The 21,328-nt window shown below is 31.7% G+C and overlaps 2 protein-coding genes across 2 annotated transcripts; both read left to right on the top strand.

The window, feature by feature from the left end:
• Positions 1-1,963: 1,963 nt before the first annotated feature.
• Positions 1,964-4,767, top strand: LOC142232792 (UPF0046 protein C25E10.12). The gene is made up of 3 exons (XM_075303467.1): positions 1,964-2,201; positions 2,262-2,659; positions 3,703-4,767. Exons 2-3 carry the CDS (start codon positions 2,289-2,291, stop codon positions 4,229-4,231), a joined length of 900 nt encoding a protein of 299 aa, XP_075159582.1. The 5' UTR covers positions 1,964-2,201; positions 2,262-2,288; the 3' UTR covers positions 4,232-4,767.
• Positions 4,768-10,535: 5,768 nt separating this feature from the next.
• Positions 10,536-20,172, top strand: alphaTub67C (alpha-Tubulin at 67C). Its single transcript, XM_075303466.1, has 2 exons — positions 10,536-10,813; positions 18,557-20,172. The coding sequence occupies exons 1-2, from the start codon at positions 10,811-10,813 to the stop codon at positions 19,952-19,954; spliced, it is 1,401 nt and encodes a 466-aa protein (XP_075159581.1). The 5' UTR covers positions 10,536-10,810; the 3' UTR covers positions 19,955-20,172.
• The last annotated feature ends 1,156 nt before the right edge of the window (positions 20,173-21,328 follow it).

Genomic DNA, 21,328 nt, shown 5'->3' with positions numbered 1-21,328 from the left:
TCATCTTCATCGCTACCACAGACTCGTAAATGTCACCACAACCATCAGGAACTGTGATGGGGGAAGCATATCAAAAAGTACAAAATGTACATGAAAGTATTTTGCCATCACTACTGTTAGAAGAGCCATTTTATTTTTTGTGAAACGCCAAGCGCAACCAGCTTGTTATATTTTATTTAAATAAAAACGAAAATAAAGTTCTGAAAACATAAATATTACGCTTAAAATTGTGAAATGTATATGGTGAACAATTTTCGACTTTCCAAATAGAATCCCTGCCAGCATTTCAAAGTTCCATTTCATCCTCATCGCTACCACAGACTCGTAAATGTCACCACAACCATCGCGGACTGTGATGGGGGAAGCATATCAAAAAGTACAAAATGTACATGAAAGTATTTTGCCATCACTACTGTTAGAAGAGCCTTTTTATTTTTTGTGAAACGCCAAGCGCAACCAGCTTGTTATATTTTATTTAAATAAAAACGAAAATAAACTTCTGAAAACATAGATATTATGCTTAAAATTGTGAAAGGTATATGGTGAACAATTTTCGACTTTCCAAATAAAATAAAGTGATCGTTTTTCAAATATTTTTCCAGGCACGCTGTCTCCATCGAAAAAAAAACAAACTGGCTGATAGACGCTGCAATATGTAACTTGATACTTAAAACTCAACATCATTCTTTTATTAATGCAAAAAATTATGTTAAATGTGATGAGATAAACCGAAAAATGTTATATTTATAAGAAATTATAAATGTTTAATCAAATCAATAAACATCTACATAATCGTGTTTTACTTGACCACAATGATTCTTCTACAATTACCTTAAAATGCACTTTTTCTGATAGTTTGCAGGGGTTCTTATTGGCGTCCTTCGAAATTGATCTAAATAGGCACCTAATAATTGCACTGATTAGAAACTTTTTCGTAGTAACTTGGCGTGGTACAACTTCTCAATAGTGACGGCGCTTTTCCGACGAGGTTTTGATGTCGTATATGATTGTTTTCGACGTAGTGGGGATTCTCAGAAGCGCCCCCAAATTCAAAAAATGTTGGCAGGGAATAAAGTGATCGTTTTTCATATATTTTTCCAGGCACGCAGTCTCCATCGAAAATAAACAAACTGGCTGATAGACGCTGCAATATGTAACTTGCTACTTAAAACTCAACATCATTCTTTTATTATTGCAAAAAATTATGTTAAATGTGATGAGATAAACCGAAAAATGTTATATTTATAAGAAATTATAAATGTTTAATCAAATCAATAAACATCTACACACAAAAAAATTTTTTTCTGATTCAATCACGAAATTAATTGATCCAATTAATTTTTAATTGAAATGTCTTCAATCACAGAAATGATAGCATCAATTAAAAAATTAATTGAAGGTCAATTAAAAAGTTAATTGATCCAATTAAAAAATTAATTATTTTTATGATTGATTTAAAATTCACTTTTTCTGATAGTTTGAAGGGGCTCTTATTGGCGTCGTTCTAAATTTATTAAAAAAAGGCACCTAATAATTGCACTCATGCGATACTTTTTTGTAGTACCTTGGCGTGATACAACTTGTCAATAGTGACGGCGCTTTTCCGACGAGTTTTGGATGTCGTATATGATTGTTTTCTACGAGGTGGGGATTCTCAGAAGCGCCGTCAAATTCAAAAAATGTTGGCAGGAAACTTACACTTTAGAACCGAATAACATACTTCCGCCAATAAAAAAGTTGTCATTGTAATCTACTCCTAGATGTTCACCATACATATGAAAAATATTAAAGGTATAGCTTAACTAGAGTTTAGCCAAACATTTTTATAAAAATGCTTATTTTATTGGCTCGTTTCACCACGAACGTATTAATTCAATTTATCATCACTGATTCTAATAATGTAGCCTTTGCGCCGATTATTCATTCATATACAATACGTTTGTGCGTTACGCTGTGTCTCCATTAATCCTACGTCATTCATTATTGTCATATTTGCGATTCTAAAAGTTATCAATTAAGAATTGTGATTATAATTACTGATCTGGTCAAAAAGTGCAATATTAATCATATTAAAAATGGACAACTAAGGCATTTAGTTCTAGTCACAATCGTCTTTGTGATAGGAAGCGAATAGTAATCGAATAGCAACGCATTTAGTTTGTAATCAAAGAGAAATATCTTGAAAGGACACACACCAGGAGGTTTGTTTACATAATTTTCCTGCCGGAAATTTTGATTGAGCATTTTCATTTGGATTTCAGCATACAACTAGCATTAATTATAACAACATGGATATACCCGTACATCCCTTGACGCAAAATCCCACCCTCGCATGGAAAGACATTTCCAAAACTCAACGTGTCATTAAGGTAACAATGAAACCTCCTACAACAGGCGTGGCATTTAACAAGGCACGTGTGGTTTGTATGTCGGACACACATTCATTGACTCCATATATGAAATTTGATATCCCCGATGGCGATATTTTTATACATGCTGGAGATTTCACAAAATGTGGGCACATGGAAGAAGTTGTCGAGTTCAATCAATGGATTGGAACATTACCGCACAAACATAAAATTGTTATTGCTGGCAATCATGAACTTAGTTTCGATGAGACTTTTACTCATCCATTTCAAAATAAGTCTAGTGCAGAAAGGTGAGTGATTTCAGTATATTCATTGTATTGTAAATCATGGATGGCTTTATTTGTGGTGAAGAGTATAAATAGGCCCAAGGAAAGCTAGTTCAGTGAACTTACTTTGTCAATTATTTAAAATAAACTCTCGTGGAACTGAGACGAACGAATAATTCCAAACATGATAAATAATTGCCAAGATATGCTTTCGATTTGTGTTGAAATTGAAAGAAATTTAAATAAAATGGCAGATGTTACTAAGTCTTATAAGGGTAGGGATGCTTTCAATATTTTATGGAGATCTTGAATGTGGGAAATGAAGGAGAACTTTGCATTATTTGTTTTGCAATATAAAAATCATCATAGTTGATATCGATAGGCTCAATTTCACATTGAGGACACCCTTTTGGCATTTTTGTTTGAAAATAGGGTAGTGAGTATAAAAATGTGTCTCAATCACCTTTGAAAATTGCTTTTATTTAAAAGATATGTTCCATTAACTTTTAAAATTTTGGGTTATTAGGAGCTAAGATCATATACTTCAAGATTTAGGAATGCACAAAACGTAAAAACTTTTAGTTTATTTCATAATTGGGGTGGAAACCTTTGCGTTTTGTATATTCGTAAACGAAACAAGGGTGATAGTAAGTAGCAGAAAACAATCACTCCCTAATGTATCAAACTATTAAAAGTTGACGACTTTAGTTTCGCCCAACAAAACAATGTGTACACTACTAAAAAAGGAAGATCTTACCATGTGTTATCACAATGTACTTTGATAGTATGTGTTTATATTAAATGAAACCCAAAACCACCTAGCACCGAAAATAAGGATCACTAAATATTGCGATAATTCCAAAGCACTCTCATGAAGCATTATTATTCCATATTGGGGAAAATTACAGTATAAAAACAAACGAATAGATTATTCATCCAAATTTCCCTGTTCTAAAATTCGGCAAAAAATTAGTAGGGGATAGATGATACACATAATATTTATGTTAATGTTCCCTTATATATAAAAATAAAGGATTAAAATTAAAATTTGATATGTCTTATTACAGAACTAAACATACAGGCATGTCCATCCTCGATGACTTACCTACTTTAGGTAATGCTAAAGAGAATATTGTGGACGCAATTCAAACTCCAAATATTCGTGATGTCCTGACAAATTGTACTTATATTGAAGATGAATTGCTCGAAATATGGGGAATACGAATCTATGGCAGTCCTTGGCAACCAGAATTCTGTAAATGGGCATTTAATGTACCACGTGGTTTACCATGCCTTGAGAAATGGAATAAAATACCTGAAGATATTGATATACTTATAACACATACACCACCTGTTGGTCATGGTGATCTTTGCTGTTCTGGGGTACGGGCCGGATGCGTAGAACTTTTAACGACTATACAACAAAGAGTAAAACCCAAATATCATGTCTTTGGTCATATCCACGAAGGATATGGTATTACATCCGATGGTCGTGTAATATTTGTGAATGCTTCAACTTGTGATATTAATTATTTGCCCAATAATCCTCCAATTGTATTTGACGTCACCTTGCCGCCTGGTATGCGTAAGGACTAGGAGAAAAAAGAAATGGGCAATGTGATATATCTTAGGTGAACAAAATGAGTTTTTTTTTTGTTTTTAGCTTCCTAAAAAACAAAATAATTTTAATAATAGTGCTACCGTGTGAGCTATTGTTTAATTTTTGTTCTTGTATATAAAATTTATAATTTTTCATTTTAAGGTGAGTACTATGTTCGGGGTTTTCACTATAACTTTAAATTAAAAGTGCAAATATATATGTGACGACAATAATATTTTTTATCAAATTTTGCCAAATCTTGGATGAAAAATTTTTAAAGCATTGATTATTTCATCATTTAAATTTAATTGATTCAAAAAAAGTATCCATGAAAAAATGCTTTTCGTCTCAAAAACCGAACATATAACCCACCTTCAGAAGAAAAAAAGCATATACCTATGTTTTATTTGCCAAATGTATAATTTTGTACAAAGTTTACTCAATCTATAGCGACTTTAGGTTTTAATAAATTATTTTTGTATTTATATTTTCCTACCCAAATAAATTATTTTTATTGATTTTTTAAATTTTATTTCTTTGTTTCCATTTTATTTTTTTATTTCCATTTTATTTATTGTATTTTTGACTCAAATTCAATATTATACTGTATAGTAGGGAGATAAACTTCAAAAATCGGTTTTACACAACAATTTATTACTTTTATGTTTTATTTAGCTAATTAGACCTAAATTCATTGATGTAAAGAAGAAAATCTTTTTACATTTTTATCCCAACGTTTCGTCAATACTTGTTGACTTCTTCCAGGGGATTTCGTCTATTTGAAAAATAATAAAATTATTTAATTTAATATTTTAATAATTAATTGAAAATAATTGAAACATTTCAACTTACAAAATTATTTTCTCAAAATTTACATTTAAAATTTACAATTAGCTAAATAAAACATACAAGAACAGAAAATATTGACCAAGCAAACAATTAAACAATTTATTCTTTGTTCTCTGATTCAATCAAGAAATCATTTGTTCCAATTAATGTTTTCCTCAATTTGACGAATCGCTTTTGTTTTTCCCTCACGCTTACGCGCGGATGTTTTATTTATTTTATTTATTCATTGAGATCATATTATTTAGTCCCATTTAGGCATATTTTTGAGATTTGCTTTTAATTTTGTTCACAATTCCAGTGAAACACACGTATAATGACAGTTTCTTGGTACGCGCAAATCTCTTAATAATTAACTCAATTGGTTAATTATCCCAAACTTAAAGCCAAGTTATACAACAAAAACAAAAGTATTCATATCACATTAAAGTTAATCTTCCGGGTCCTTTACTTCCAAAATAGAACATTACATTTTGAAATACAGTAATCCCGGTTCATTACCTTGCTGAAAATCTCAAAACTATTGGGTAAATATCCGAGTACTGCATTTATTCAATTTCTAGACAATCGTACTTTTTATTTCTATTTAATTATGTGATTTATGCTATTATTTTTGTGATTGAAGCCTCTTGAAGTAAAAAATAATTGCATCAATTAAATTCGTGATTGAATCAAAAACAATTTTTTTCTGTGCACTTCTTGACCTGTTTCATATTTTTTGTTATTAATTTGGGAGTAAAACTTTATAAATTGTGGTTTACTGGACGACAAATTACAAATATTGAACAACATTGCATAGAAAAAAATATCTCAATAAAAATTTGAAGACGTAATCAATTAAACAATAAACTGATACAATTAAATTTTCAACTTTTGATTGTAATTAAATTAAAAAATATTTCTCAAAAAAAAATGTAATTGAAAATTCGGTTCGGAAATAATTAGTTTTTCTATGCATACTGAAATCATAAATCAAAAGAAAAATTAAAAATTAAATTAAATAAAGTTAAAATAAGTATTAAGAAGTAATTGATTACCTCGTTTAAAAAATGAATTGAGTTTTGTGATTGATACTATTATTTTCGTGATTGAAGCAATTTCAATTAAACAATTAATTGGATCAATTAATTTCGTGATTGAATCAGAAAAAAAAATTTGTGTGTAGTATTAAATCCAAGGCCTATAATGTGAAATTTTTTCCTAATATAAAAAAGGAAAATTAAATCAAAGACATGAAAAATGTTTTTCTCTACTTTAAAGAAAATTTAGCTTACTTCAAATAAGTAAGAATTTAACGGAGGGACGCAAATTTTAAAGATTCTTGTATTCATACACGGAAAAATTTTCACCAAAATATTCCCAATTAAAAAGTTGATTGAAATTGAAAACATTTTCAATTAAAAAATTAATTGATACTATTAACCTTTTAATCAAACTATAAACATTAAGTCAATTCACCACTACTGTGGTAGATCGTATAACAAGTTTGTGCATTTGTTTGTAACGCCAAGAAGGGAAAATCAGAGACCCATCGTTTAGCGTACCGATCGTCTTAGAATTGAATTCTGAGTCGATTTAGCTATGTCCGCCTGTCTGTCTGTCTGTCCGTCCGTCCGTCTGTCTGTATGTTCATGTATTTTTGTGTGCAAAGTACAGGTTGCAGTTTAAGTCCGATGGTCTTAAAATTATCACATGGTCTTTTTTCTTGACAAGGACAATCGCTATTGATTTTGGAAAAAATCGGTTCAGATTTAGATATAACTGTCATATATATTTATCACCGATGTAGTCATAATTGGCGTGTTTATCAAGCGATCTTCAAATACCGTACATCCGTATATTTTATGAGTTTCGAAAAAATATTAGCCAAATCGGTTCAGATTTAGATATAGCTCCCATATATGTATCTTTCGCCCGATGTTGACACATATGACCACAGAGGCTAAAGTTTAACACCGATTTACATGAAATTTTGCACAAGGAATAGAATTGACATTCTAGCATTGCATGTTAAATTTGGTTGAAATCGGTTCAGATTTAGATATAGCTCCCATATATATCTTTCGTCCGATTTACACTCACATGACCACAGAGGCCAAAGTTTACTACCAATTTACGTGAAATTTTGCACAAAGAGTAGAATTTACATTCTACCAATACTTGCTAAATTTGGTTGAAATCGGTTCATATGACCATAAAGGCCAAAGTTTTACTCCGATTTATGTGAGGCTCTCCATAGGGAGTAGAATTAATTTTATAGCTATGCATGCCAAATTTGGTTAAAATCGGTTCAGATTTAGATATAGCTCCATTATATATCTTTCGCCCGATATGGATTTAATTGGCCCTGGAGGCTAGAATTTTGCCTTTATTTCCTTCAAATTTGCCACAAAGAGTACAATGGATGGGTTGAAATCGGTTCAAATTTAGATATAGCTCCCATATATATGTGTTTCGACCGATTTAGATTCATATAACAACCGGAGACCAAATTTTCATTTCGATTTACTTGAACATATTCCCTGAGAGTAGAATCAAGATTTTAGCTTTGTGTACCAAATTTGATTCAAATTGGTATAGATGTGGACATAGCTCCCATATATATACTTACATATACGCCTGAGTTGCGAAAATATGGTAGAAAATTTCATATTTAACTGCAATTCATTTTATTTTACACAGAAGAAAGATTTAACATTGTATCTGTGTCGAATTTTATCCAAATCGGTTCAGATTTAGATAAAGCGACATATATATATATATATATATATATATATATATATATATATATATATATATATATATATATATATATATATATATATATTATATATATATATATATATATATATATATATATATATATATATATATATATATATATATATATATATATATATATATATATATATATATATATATATATATATATATATATATATATATATATATATATATATATATATATATATATATATCCTTCCGAGCTAGGCGCAATTGGAACCAACGTCAGCGAAGATGTCCCCATACTTTCCGCAGAAGATTTAGATAAGGTTCCGGCTGTGTAAATGTCGCTCGATGTGGCCAAATATTGTCACAAACCCGACAATTGACCACATATCTTGCTGAAATCCAGCCGATATCCTTGTGAACTCACCACTGCTAAGGAGCAAAAATTTAGTAAACTCTAAAGTCGGGCAGGTCCGACATCTTTTAATTTACTAAATTAAAAAAAGTTATTGAAAAAAGTTATAGAAAGTGATTTAAATATAATATGAGGATTAAAAATAGTTATGTTTTTAAATAAAAAAATTAATTCCATTTTGCAATCAACATCAATTAAAAATTTAATTGAATCAATTAAAAAATTAATTGAAATTTACTAATGAAATCAATTATTTTTTTAATCAAGTTTTTTTTTGATGTCCAATTAAAACTTTGATTTATACTATTATTTTCGTGATAGAAGATATTTCAATTAAAAAATTAATTGGATATATTAATTTCGTGATTGACTCAGAAAAAAATGTTTTGTGTGTATGATGTCGTCCAGTTTGAGTGTGAGAGTTAGTCTGTTACAAATTTTACACTCATAGAAAAATGTATGCTAATAAAAATAGTACACTCATAGAAAAAAGTCTGCTAAAAACAGCAGTCGATGTCTGCTGTTATATTTTTGTACTTCAGGACCTAATGAACAACAAATTATAAAATTTTTAGGTTATAAATTTTTCCTCAAAGCATATTTAAGAACCAAAAGTAGTTTTTGGTATATTTTTGCACTTTAATATACTTACAAGCTCCTAAATACGATCAGCAAACATTTGGTTTGCTGTTATGCCTCAATTCGATAAATATTCAGATTTTTGGTCAAATACTTTAGATATTCATAAAATATTGTTTTAATTATGTTAAAATAATATATGTCAGTTGAAATTTTTATATGTTTCAGCCAAAATAAAACATGTTTTGCTGTAATCGAGCTTAAAAAATAGCAGGAAATGTTTGCTATTTCAGCAAACAGTTACTGTTGTCCCTTTTTCAGCAGACTTTCTGCTGCTTTAGTAGACTTTTCTGCTGTCCCTACTAACAAATTTCTTTGGGTGTAGTCGATGTCTGTCTGCTGTTATATTTTTGTACTTCAGGTTCTAAAGAAGAACACATTATATAATTTTTAGCTTATAACGTTTTCCCCAAAGCATATTTAGTAGTCTTTGGTATATTTTTTCAATTTAATATATTGCAAGCTCCTAAATGCAATCAGCAAACATTTTATTTGCTGTCTTTTCAGCGGTGGATTATCCCACCTCAGTAATGCTGGTGACATTTCTGAGGGTTTCAAAGCTTCTCTAAGTGGTTTCACTGCAATGTGGAACGCCGTTCGGACTCGGCTATAAAAAGGAGGTCCCTTGTCATTGCGCTTAACATGGAATCGGGCAGCACTCAGTGATAAGAGAGAAGTTCACCAATGTGGTATCACAATGGACTGAATAGTTTAAGTGAGCCTGATACATCGGGCTGCCACCTAACCTAACCTAACCTAATACCATCTGGCAACAAAAATAACAACTACTTGTCCCAAGTTTCAAGTAGATAGCTTGTTTCGTTCGGAAGTTAGCGTGATTTCAAAAGACGGACGAACTCAGAATTTTTTATGGGGTCTGAGACCAATATTTCGATGTGTTACAAACGGAATGACAAACTTAATATACACCCACACCTAACCTAACCTAACCTACGATAACCCAGAAGTTGACATTTTTATTTGTTTCAGCCAAACTAAAAGTGTAATCGAGCTTTAAAAATAGCAGACAATGTTTACTATTTCAGCAAACAGTGACTGCTTTCCCCTTTTCAGCAGACTTTTTACGTCTTTAGCAGACTTTTCTGCTTATTCTGGTAAAAAATTTCTTTGGGATTACTATTTAAATAAACAACAACTGTTTTGCATTTTTTAGTAGATTTTTTTTCTGTTAATTTTTACCTTTTTTAGTTTCGTTCTATAAATACGAAAACAATCAGTATCTCAAATTTCAAATCTATCAAAAGAAAGTATTAAAATGCACAAAAAAAAAATTAACAATAATGTATTTATTACTTTATAAAATGTATGATTAAAAAATTAATTTTAATAAAAAGTATTTTGAAAAATCCATAAAATAAAACTATTGCTTGATGGTGGTAACACCACATATATCAGGAATTTGTAATAGATTGGAATTTTTGGCAGATCAAATGGAGGGATTAAAGAACCACCACCAATTGTCATTCGGCTTGACTGCCTGCTTTTTGCTCTCTTTCCTGCACCCCAATTTATTTCTCCTAAATATATTCGCAATATAACAGGACTTTATTTAGAACACTTCACTCATACAGGCAAAAACAAAATACAAAGAGCCCAGAGACAAACGATGTTGTGTGTGTACTAAAAAAAATATAATCATCGCAGATCATTATTATACACCAACAAACTGTCAGAGAGCACAGTCTTTATCCGTCATCGGCTAATAACTGCCACCATATTGTTCTGCTGGTCGGTGTTGATCTACATTCACACGGAGTTTCGATTTTCTCTTGGGGTTTTCCTTTGGTGTAAAAATTAATTGCTTGGCGCCTGGGAAAAGTTTAAAATTCATATCGAACTAAAAAGGTCTTTTTAAAAGCCAGGAAGAAAATCCTTTGGTTAGATAACAAGGAAAACCACTGCCGCCAACACCACAGACAACATCATGGTAAGTAAGAGTGAGAAATTCATTAAAAAAACCAAATGCATTGCTCAAGTTTTGATCAAGGACATTTGAGGTTATATGCAATAGAGCGTTCTTGATTATTAAAATCCTATCATTGCAATTTTTATTTAAAGGCTGAATAAATATAAAATGTTTTTTTTTTTTATTAAATCTCAGTCTCATCGCTTCGGGTTTTATGTGAATATAAATGCAGCTGCTGTAAAAAGATATGTAGAAAGAAAAAACAAGTTTTATTTTTTGATTTGCATTCTGTTTTCAATCTGCTAAAACGGTCATTGGAAAATATGTTGGTATCAGCGGTTAACGCCACTGCTGAAGTTCTTAATAACTGTGAATTACATTTAGAACATTTTACTCTCTACCTTCTGAAGAGAGACAATTGATGTGAAAATTGTGATGTATGAATTATTCCATATTCTCAAATCTTAAATAATTTAAATAACGACAAAAAGTGTCTCAATTTACGCTCTTTTGTAAAATGACGATGATGTATTTTTTGTTGTAAAATATATATAAAATAATTTTTAGTACTTGTGTTTATGGAATTTCATCATCAGTGTTGCCATTTCAATTCAAGCCAATCAAATTTGATTCTGAAAAAAATTAGATGGCTTTGATATGATTTTGGTTAATTTTTATTTGTATATGAATACCTTCGTTAATATATCCAAAAAAAGAGAACGAAATTTCGATGTATGAGATCTGTATTCTAATTAATAATTTATATAGCCCACACTTCAAAAAATTGATCTAATATGAAATATAGTCCACTTAAAACTCAAGATACACAATATTAAGGACAAAATTCATTAAAATAAATAAATTAAATTAAAAGAAAGTTCATAATCTTTGTTTTAACATATTTCTTCTTTAAATTTAGGACACGACTCTTTGAAATATGCTTCTCTATGATTTTGTATAAAGGAAATTTTTCTTTACTTAAAGTAAAGAAAATCACTTTTGATTTAAAGAAATAATCTTAAAATTAACTGAGATATTGAATCTTTTAATATTTTATAGCCTAAATTGAAAGCTATATGGTTCCCTACAAAATATCCTTAGTTTAAAGAAGCACCATCTCTGGCTACACTCATAGAAAAAAATCTGCTAAAAACAGCAGACGACGTCTGCTGTTATATTTTTGTAATTCAGGGTCTAACGAACAACAAATTATAAAATTTTTATGTTATACATTTTTCTCCAAAGCATATTTAAGAACCAAAAGTAGTTTTTGGTATATTGTTCCACTGTAATATACTTACAAGCTCCTAAATACGTTCAGCAAACAATTTGTTTGCTGTTATACCTCAATTTGATAAATATTCAGATTTTTGAACGAATACTATAGATATTCATAAAATATTGTTTTATTTGTGTTAGGATAGCTCTTAAGTTGACATTTTTATTTGTTTCAGCCAAACTAAAAAATGTTTTAGTGTAATCGAGCTTAAGAAAGAAATAGCAGACAATGTTTGCTATTTCAGCAAACACACTGAATAAAAAAGCATGCCCGGTTCCAAAGATTTTGTCTTTACTTTAAAAATTTTGGTATTGATTCCGAGCCAAAGAAGCGTAGAATACAAGTAAGGATACTTTTAAGACACAATTCTCTTTTAAATTTGGGTTTTGTGTAATTGCTTCTAGGAAGCAAATTTTAATTTTTCGCTTTTTCAGCTTTTTTTCTTCATGTGCTATAAAAGTCCTTTAAAAACGAGTTAATGACAACTTTATTTTCTAAATTAAGACTCGACTTTCAGTATAAATTATGCTATGTTTCAAGTAAAAAACGTCTTTAAAATAAAGTGTTGAAAAACATGTCCTATATTTGAATGATTTTTTGCTTTGTAGTCAAGATGCAAAAAAACAACAAATTTAAAGACAATTTCATTAAATTTAAATAATTTTTCTGAAATATTAAAGTCAAGTTGACCTTAGCCCAAACATTTTTTCTTTCATGTTATGATACTTATTTTTAATTGAAATCACTTATTTATAAGGACGATACGACTTCGTTGAAAAGTTTATCGACTTTTGGACAAGGAAAAAATCTTTATAGTAGAGAAATGCATCTTCTATGCTAAGCAAAATTCACATTCGCATTTTAAAGACATGAAATCTTTGACCTCACGACAATATTTTTTTCAGTGCAGTTACTGCTTTTCCTTTTCCAACAGACTTTTTGCTCTACTGTCCCTACTAACAAATTTCTTTGGGTGTAGGAATCAATACCAAAATCCTTAGGGAAGGTCAAAATCTTCGGAGCCAATTAAAATTTTTTTGAGTGAAAATTTAATGCTAGATAGCTCATGAAAAATATCTTGCTTTTAAAGATGCAGTATCTTTGCCTCAGAATCAATACTGAAAATTTCCCTAAAGATTTTCGTATTGATTTCGAGCCATTGTCATTCCTGTCATTTTGTGAAATAAATAAATGTTAATTTAAAAATCTAGATTATAACAGAAAATTCAAGTAAAAAGGCTTTCTTCATTTAAAAAAAAATTTAACCCATAAATCTTAACCTATGTGAAGCTTTTTTTCTCTAAAGGTGGGTATTAAGTTCGAGTTTAATCGCTAAAATCGCTAAAGTGAAAACTAAATCAGTAAGAAAAATGCATGAAATTATACATATTTGTTGCAAACTTTATTGTAACTTGATGGGGAAAAGCCCAAAGCAAATTTTCACAAAGTTTGTATTCCTTAAAATGGATTATTAAAGAAAAGTAATCGTGAAAAAATGACGTTTTTAGCGGCTAAACTCGAACTTAATACCCACCTTAAAGGTCAGTATTAAGTTGGCATTATCGAGCTAAATTGGCCATTTCTTCACGGTTACTTTTCCTCATTCATTCATTTTATGGAAAATAAACATTTTCAATTTTTGCATTGGGTCATTCCCCATCAAGTTTTAATACAATTTGCAACAAGAAGATACAATTTTATTCTGTTTTTGATTTAGTTTTGATTTTAGCGGCTAAACTCGAACTTAACCCTTTCACTACCGATGTCCACTTAGAAGGACATTCGAAAAAGACACCAAATTCTATTTTCCCACTTAGTTTCGGTTTATTTCTCGATGCTATTTTAAAGTAGAGGCTTTAATCTAAATAACCTATAAATATTGTCCATATTGGAGAGGTCTAAAATGCATTTTTATAAACTTTTTTAACAATAAACGAAAAATACGAAAATTTGGGACAATTTTTGTACTGCATGTTTCTAGTAAATGGACATTTATTCAAAAACTTTAGCTGATACTTTTACGGGTTCTTTTTTGTATTTTTCCTCACACTTTGAAAGGTATTATAGGCCAAATAGCGCTTATTTTCGTAAGGCCATTTGGTCACAATTCAAGAATCAAGTTTTCAGAACAAGCTCATATAGCTCGTGAAGTAATTGAGGTAGGTTTTCAAAATGACAAGTTTTTTTCTACATGCTGTTAGTACAAGTAAAAACAGATGAAAAATAAAAGTTTTTATCATTGGGTTTATTTCGGTAGCGAAAGGGTTAATACCCACCTTATTTGAAAGATTCAATATCTCAGTTAATTTATAGATTATTTCTTTAAATCAAAAATAATTTCTGTACTTTAAGAGCATCATAGACATATTTAAGAAAAAAAAATTAAGGCAAATTTTAAGAATTTAATTTTAGTTACATTTCTTTATTTTCAAGAAATGTGTCCTAATTATGGTGTAAAATTTTACTATTCTAAAGTTTAAGTTACATAAATTCTAGACCATGAAAAATAAACTTTTTCTTGGTTCTTAGAAATACTTCAGGTAACACTTTAAAATCTAAAAAAAATTAAGCAAGGTTGTCCGAAGGACCGCAAAGTACAGAAATATAGCGGCAAGCACCCACTGCTGTTTTTGAACAGCCTTATTTAGAAATAAAAGAATATACTTCGACTCGTTCAACAATTTTTTTAATTAGTTTAAAAAAAATTAAGTCATTTTGGCCGCTAAAATCAATTACTTATTAATTGAGATAAACCAAATATTTATGTTATTATTTATAATCAATGTATAATAATTATTTCCAAACAAAATGTACAAATATATTCTTTTATTTAATTCAAATGTTAAGTGAAATAATTAATCGTGCCCGTTTCGGGTACACACATGTATCGCTCTCGTGAGGTGTCACACTAAAGAGATGTTTTGGACTACACTTTACACGAGAGGTGTGCACGTGACTGAATTTTTACTCACACTCACGCACATTCACGAAGCAATTTATTCACGCACGATACGTGTGGTAGCCATTAGCGTAGCTAGACAATTTTCCTAGGGGGGCTATAGCCCCCCTAGCTAGAAATGTATATTTCATTTATTTATATTTCAATTAATTTTTTATTTCATAAAAATGAATAAAAAAAATTAGACATCAAAATAACTCCAAAATTAATTTATAATAAAGCAACTAAAAGTAGTTCCACACATTTCCCAGCAAAAAAATTTGGAAGTTCTTGCAAAGGCACAATTTTAAAAGCACTTCCAGAAGATGTACTCCCAATGATTTTCTTTATTTTAACTACTCAGGAAGTTCTTTTAATTAAATTTTTCATAACTTGGTTTTTTCATACTTTTAATGGGAAATTTTAACTTTTTTGTTTCAAATACCTTAAAAACGAAGTAAGAATTCATAAAATGGTACAAATAATTTAAATTTTGTCGAAAAAAAAAATTCTAAATCCAATCTGAAAAACTTGTGAATTTTTGAAAATATTTGAGGTCGACAAGCATTAGAATCCATTAATAATTATAAAAATTATTTATTTGACAAAATATAACAGAATTTTTTAATTTACATTCAAAACATTGAATTCGGATCACATCTAAAGAAGTGATGCATATTCAGTGCAACGGCTGTTGAAATGGAGGACTTCCGTCCTATGACAAGCCCATGTTAAATTCATCGCTTCTTCGCCAATTTTGCACCACTTCTGAATCCAAAAAGATCATTTTCATTACTTTTTTGGCGACGCTTTTTTGGCTGGGCTTGTTTATTTTTTATAAAAATGGAAAATCGTAAATAGGTTTTCAAATTCTGGGGGGGGCTAAAATTTTTCTGGGGGGGTCTAAGCCCCCTCCCCAGAGGCCTTCCTACGCTTATGGTGGTAGCCAATCCCACTCACGCACATTCACGAAATGAAAACCAGTACTCACGCACGAATTACTTTTAAAGACTCACGCACGATTCAGAATTCACGTGATTCACGGCAAATTCACGAGACTCACGATATTTTCCAAACGAAAATCATCAAAGTTAACAATATTCATAAATAGAATATGTTCGAGAGCCAACTTAATTTCAGATAACATACGAGTGTGAATTACATCTTGATTATTTTCGTGAGCGTGATTTTGCAGAAATTTTATTCACGAACCGATTTTATTTCTCACGCACGAAATATTTATTTTAGTCCCATTCACGCACATTCACGAGAGTTGCTTTGGATTTTGTTCACGACTCACGTGATTCACGTGTGAATCACGCGTGTCACGCGCACACCTCTACTTTACACCGTCACAGACCTGAAAAATGTACACGAACATTTTTTCTTGTGTGGGCCAAGTGTACAGCAATCGTATGCAAAATTAGATGATTTGTAACACAAATAAATAACATATTTCGAAACTTTAATTAGTTTTTTTTATATATTTTGCACATTTTATTGAGCAAAATTAGTTGAATATGCCACAAAATAAAATTTTATAAAACTATCTAAAATTTGAACAAAAAATTCTTCTAACTGGTTTATATTTTTAGGGGTTTGTTTTTCCTTTTTTCCACATTCTACTGTAATTTTCCTGCAAAATAGGTTTATTTTATGGTTCCTGTCTGCAAATAAAATGTATTGCAGAAAAAATTAGATGTTTACATTTTTCGATCAGAAATTCCAAAAAGTTTTCTCACGTGTGTATCAGAACAACAAACTTTTTGAGAGGAGTGAAGAATGTGTGCTGTGTGGTGAGACTCAGAACAAGCATGAATATTTTATTAAAAAACGTAAATATTTTCAATCACTTTCATAACAGTTTAATTTTTCAATAGATTATTTTTTCGACTTCAATCAAGTTTTTTTTTTATTGAAAATAATTTGGTTACATTTTTATACCCTCCACCATAGGATGGGGGGTATATTAACTTTGTCATTCCGTTTGTAACACATCGAAATATTGCTCTAAGACCCCATAAAGTATATATATTCTGGGTCGTGGTGAAATTCTGAGTCGATCTGAGCATGTCCGTCCGTCCGTCCGTCTGTTGAAATCACGCTAACTTCCGAACGAAACAAGCTATCGACTTGAAACTTGGTACAAGTAGTTGTTATTGATGTAGGTCGGATGGTATTGCAAATGGGCCATATCGGTCCACTTTTACGTATAGCCCCCATATAAACGGACCCCCAAATTTGGCTTGCGAGGCCTCTAAGAGAAGCAAATTTCATCCGATCCGGCTGAAATTTGGTACAGGGTGTTAGTATATGGTCTCTAACAACCATGCAAAAATTGGTCCACATCGGTCCATAATTATATATAGCCCCCATATAAACCGATCCCCCGATTTGGCTTGGGAGGCCTCTAAGAGAAGCAAATTTCATACGATCCGGCTGAAATTTGGTACATGGTGTTAGTATATGGTCTCCAACAACCATGCATAAATTGGTCCAAATCGGTCCATAATTATATATAGCCCCCATATAAAATGATCCCCAGATTTGACCTCCGGTGCCCCTTGGAAGAGCAAAATTCATCGGATTCGGTTGAAATTTGGTACGTGATGTTAGTATATGGTATCCAACAACCATGCATGAATTGGTTCATATCAGTCCATAATTATATATAGCCCCCATATAAACCGATCCCCAGATTTGACCTCCGGAGCCCCTTGGAAGAGCAAAATTCACCCAATCCGGTTGAAATTTGGTACGTTTAAACCAATCCCCAGATTTGACCTCCGGAGCTCTTAGAGGACCAAAATTCATCGGATCCGGTTAAGATTTGGTACGTGGTGAAATTTTGTACATTGTGCAGTATATGGCCGCTAACAACCATGCCAAAATTGGTCCATATCCGTCTATAGTTATATAAGCCGATCCCCAAAAGTAATCTAGCAAAATTTTATTTCTATAGAAAATTTTGTCAAAATTTTATTACTATCGAAAATTTTGTCAACATTTTATTTCGATAGAAAATTTTGTTAAAATTTTATTTCTATAGAAAATTTTGTCAAAATTTTATTACTATAGAAATTTTTGTCAAAATTTTACTTCTATACAAAATTATGTAAAAATTTTATTTCTATAGAAAATTTTGTCAAAATTTTATTTCTATAGAAAATTTTGTCAACATTTTATTTCTATAGAAAATTTTGTCAAACTGAATTATATAGTATTTAATCGACCTTTTTTGTTTAATATATACTCCGTATGGACTAACTTACAATTGAGTAGACGGTGTTAAGAAGTTTTAAGAAACCTTGCCATCGCAAGTGTTACCGCAACCCAAGTAATTCGATTTTGGATGGCAGTCTTTAGTACAAGTTTCAATGTAATCCATGGTGGAGGGTACATAAGATTCGGCCTGGCCGAACTTACTGCCGTTTATACTTGTTCTATGCTCATAAAGCACAAATACATTTCAAATTAATGCTTTGTTGTAACACAAACAAATTCGATCATGCCTTTTACTAACTATTGCTTCTTTATCTACTTCCAGCGTGAAGTTATTTCCATACAAATCGGCCAAGGAGGTATTCAAATCGGAAACTCTTGTTGGGAATTATATTTGCTCGAGCATGGAATCAATCGCGATGGTACGACAAAAACCAAAGAAGAAATGCTAGCTAGTGGCTGCTCAGCCGGTGTAGTGGGTTCAGAGGGCGTATCGAATTGTACGAATGATGCTCGTACCTTCTTTTCGGAGACAGGTTCGGGAAAACAAGTGCCACGGTCAATATTTGTAGATTTGGAGCCGACAGTAATCGATGATGTACGAAATGGCCCTATGCGTAGTCTCTATCATCCGGAACAATTGATTTCCGGCAAGGAGGATGCGGCTAATAATTATGCACGTGGCCACTATTCCATTGGAAAAGAGGTTATTGACAACGTGACCACTCGTATACAAAAGATAGCTGAGCAGTGCGACGGTCTCCAAGGATTTCTGATATTCCATAGTTTGGGTGGTGGTACAGGTTCTGGATTTACATCATTGCTTATGGAACGTCTGTCCATGGAATTCAGTAAAAAGTGCAAATTAGACTTTGCCGTCTATCCATCGCCTAAGGTATCCACTGCTGTGGTAGAGCCTTACAATGCCTTACTGACAACCCACTCCACATTGGAACATTCGGACTGTGTGTTTATGGTCGACAATGAGGCCATCTACGAAATCTGTAAGAATAGTTTGAATGTAGATCGTCCAGACTATCGCAATCTTAATCGTCTAATAGCTCAGATCGTTAGTTCAACAACAGCATCGTTGCGTTTTAGTGGCTCCATGAATGTCGATCTTAATGAATTTCAAACGAATTTGGTACCTTTCCCTCGTATTCATTTCCCTCTGGTGGCATATGCTCCCCTGATGTCGGCCTCACGGGCATCACATGAACAACATGCAATCACCTCACTGACTAATGCCTGTTTCGAATCTGGCAATATGATGGTGAAATGTGATCCTCGAGCCGGCAAATATATGGCCTGTTGCATGTTATACCGTGGCGATGTTGTTCCCAAGGATGTGAACGCTGCCGTGTCAGCCATTAAATCAAAACGCCATATTCAATTTGTCGACTGGTGTCCAACGGGTTTCAAAATTGGCATAAATTACGAAAAGCCCGCCTTTGTGCCTGATGGAGATTTGGCACCCACCTCCCGAGCCGTGTGCATGTTATCGAATACCACAGCCATAGCGGTGGCATTTAGCAATTTGTGTTACAAATTCGATTTAATGTTCAAGAAGCGGGCCTTTGTCCATTGGTATGTGGGCGAGGGTATGGAGGAGGGTGAGTTCACAGAAGCCCGAGAAGATTTGGCTGCACTTGAACGTGATTTTGAGGAAGTCGGTACAGACGATGCTGAACAGGGAGGCGAGGATAACGATTATGAGTATTGATCACTGGACTTATTAGTATATTAATATCATCATCAACATCATCGTTACTATTATTATTATTGCAACATTATGGCTATTTCACATAATTGTAACTAAACAAAAAAAAATATGCATTAAGAGAGCAAAGTGTATTAGAATCAAATTTCCATTAGGTTCGAAGGTAAAAAATATCTGTTAAACATTTGTTGAAAATAAATTAAGCCTTGAATAAATATAAATTCCTGAACTTTGTTATTTAACTGGATAAACATACGACCATCAGGCCTCTCAGGTGAAAGTACACATAAAAAAAGTTTACTTGGGTACAAAGATTTTAACTTTACTATTTTGGTATTGATTCTGAGCGAAAGAGAGTTATCGAGCTTTAAATATATACTCAAAAAAAGTGAAACCATCAGGACACTAAAGCAAATTTAATTTAATTTTGGTTCATGGAAATTATTATGTTTTCTTCAATATGAGAAAGTTTCCTTGACTCTAAAAGAAAAAATTTTGTACACGTTAGTTAAATGAATTAAAGAGGGGGAAAGATTATACACAATTGAAGCAAAATGATTTACTAAATTCGTATTTCCCACAAAATAGTTTAGAATTTCTTATATTCGTAAAATTTACCACAAATGCGCCCTTCCTAAACTTTCCTTGTTCCACAAAGATTTCTTTTTAAGAGCATCTTCAGATCCTCCATCAATTGTTTCACTTCCAAAGAAGTTCTTTTGGACCAGTCTTAGAAAGTACGCTATTTGGCGGTTTAAAGTGAAAATTTAAATTTTAGACATTTAAATGTCGCAAAAAGAAAATAGAAAATCAACCTAATGATAAAAAATTATGAAAATAAAAATTTCAACCCTGCGGGGATGTGAACCTGGGGTCTAATCACGGCATTCGATATCGAGAACTTTTGATAGAAATCTAAATTTTTCGGATCACGGGAGTCGATATCGAGTTTTTTTTGATCGACAATTTTTTCGATTGGTAAATTGAAATTCTAACTTGACAAAGAACCATATAACAATGTGCACTTTTATTCCTTATTTGTCGCCGAATTCTTTTATATTCATCTCATCCTCCTATTAGGAAGGAATTCGGAGGAATGTAACAGGTTGGCTGATAACTCCCCGGTCTAATAAAGAAAAACACATTTTTTTTGTCAAAATTCGTTTTTACTATTCAACATAGTTCCCTTCAAGAGCGATACAACGATTATAACGACCTTCCTTCGGTTTTGCCTCAAAATAGGCCTCAGTTTCGGCGATCACCTCTTCATTGCAGCCAAATTTTTTCCCTGCGAGCATTCTTTTGAGGTCTGAGAACAAGAAAAAGTCGCTGGGGGCCAGATCTGGAGAATACGGTGGGTGGGAAAGCACTTCGAAG

Source organism: Haematobia irritans, chromosome 4 (genome assembly GCF_050003625.1).
Source record: "Haematobia irritans isolate KBUSLIRL chromosome 4, ASM5000362v1, whole genome shotgun sequence".
Lineage (NCBI taxonomy): Eukaryota > Metazoa > Arthropoda > Insecta > Diptera > Muscidae > Haematobia > Haematobia irritans.
Note: the sequence above shows the minus strand (reverse complement) of the source record. Positions and strands in the feature narration are given on the sequence as shown.

Excerpts from the sequence above, each read along its gene's own strand:
- LOC142232792 (XM_075303467.1), top strand. The coding sequence starts at position 2,289 with ATGGATATACCCGTACATCCCTTGACGCAAAATCCCACCCTCGCATGG. Across the intron at positions 2,660-3,702 it reads AATAAGTCTAGTGCAGAAAG|AACTAAACATACAGGCATGT; the intron begins GTGAGTGATTTC and ends GTCTTATTACAG.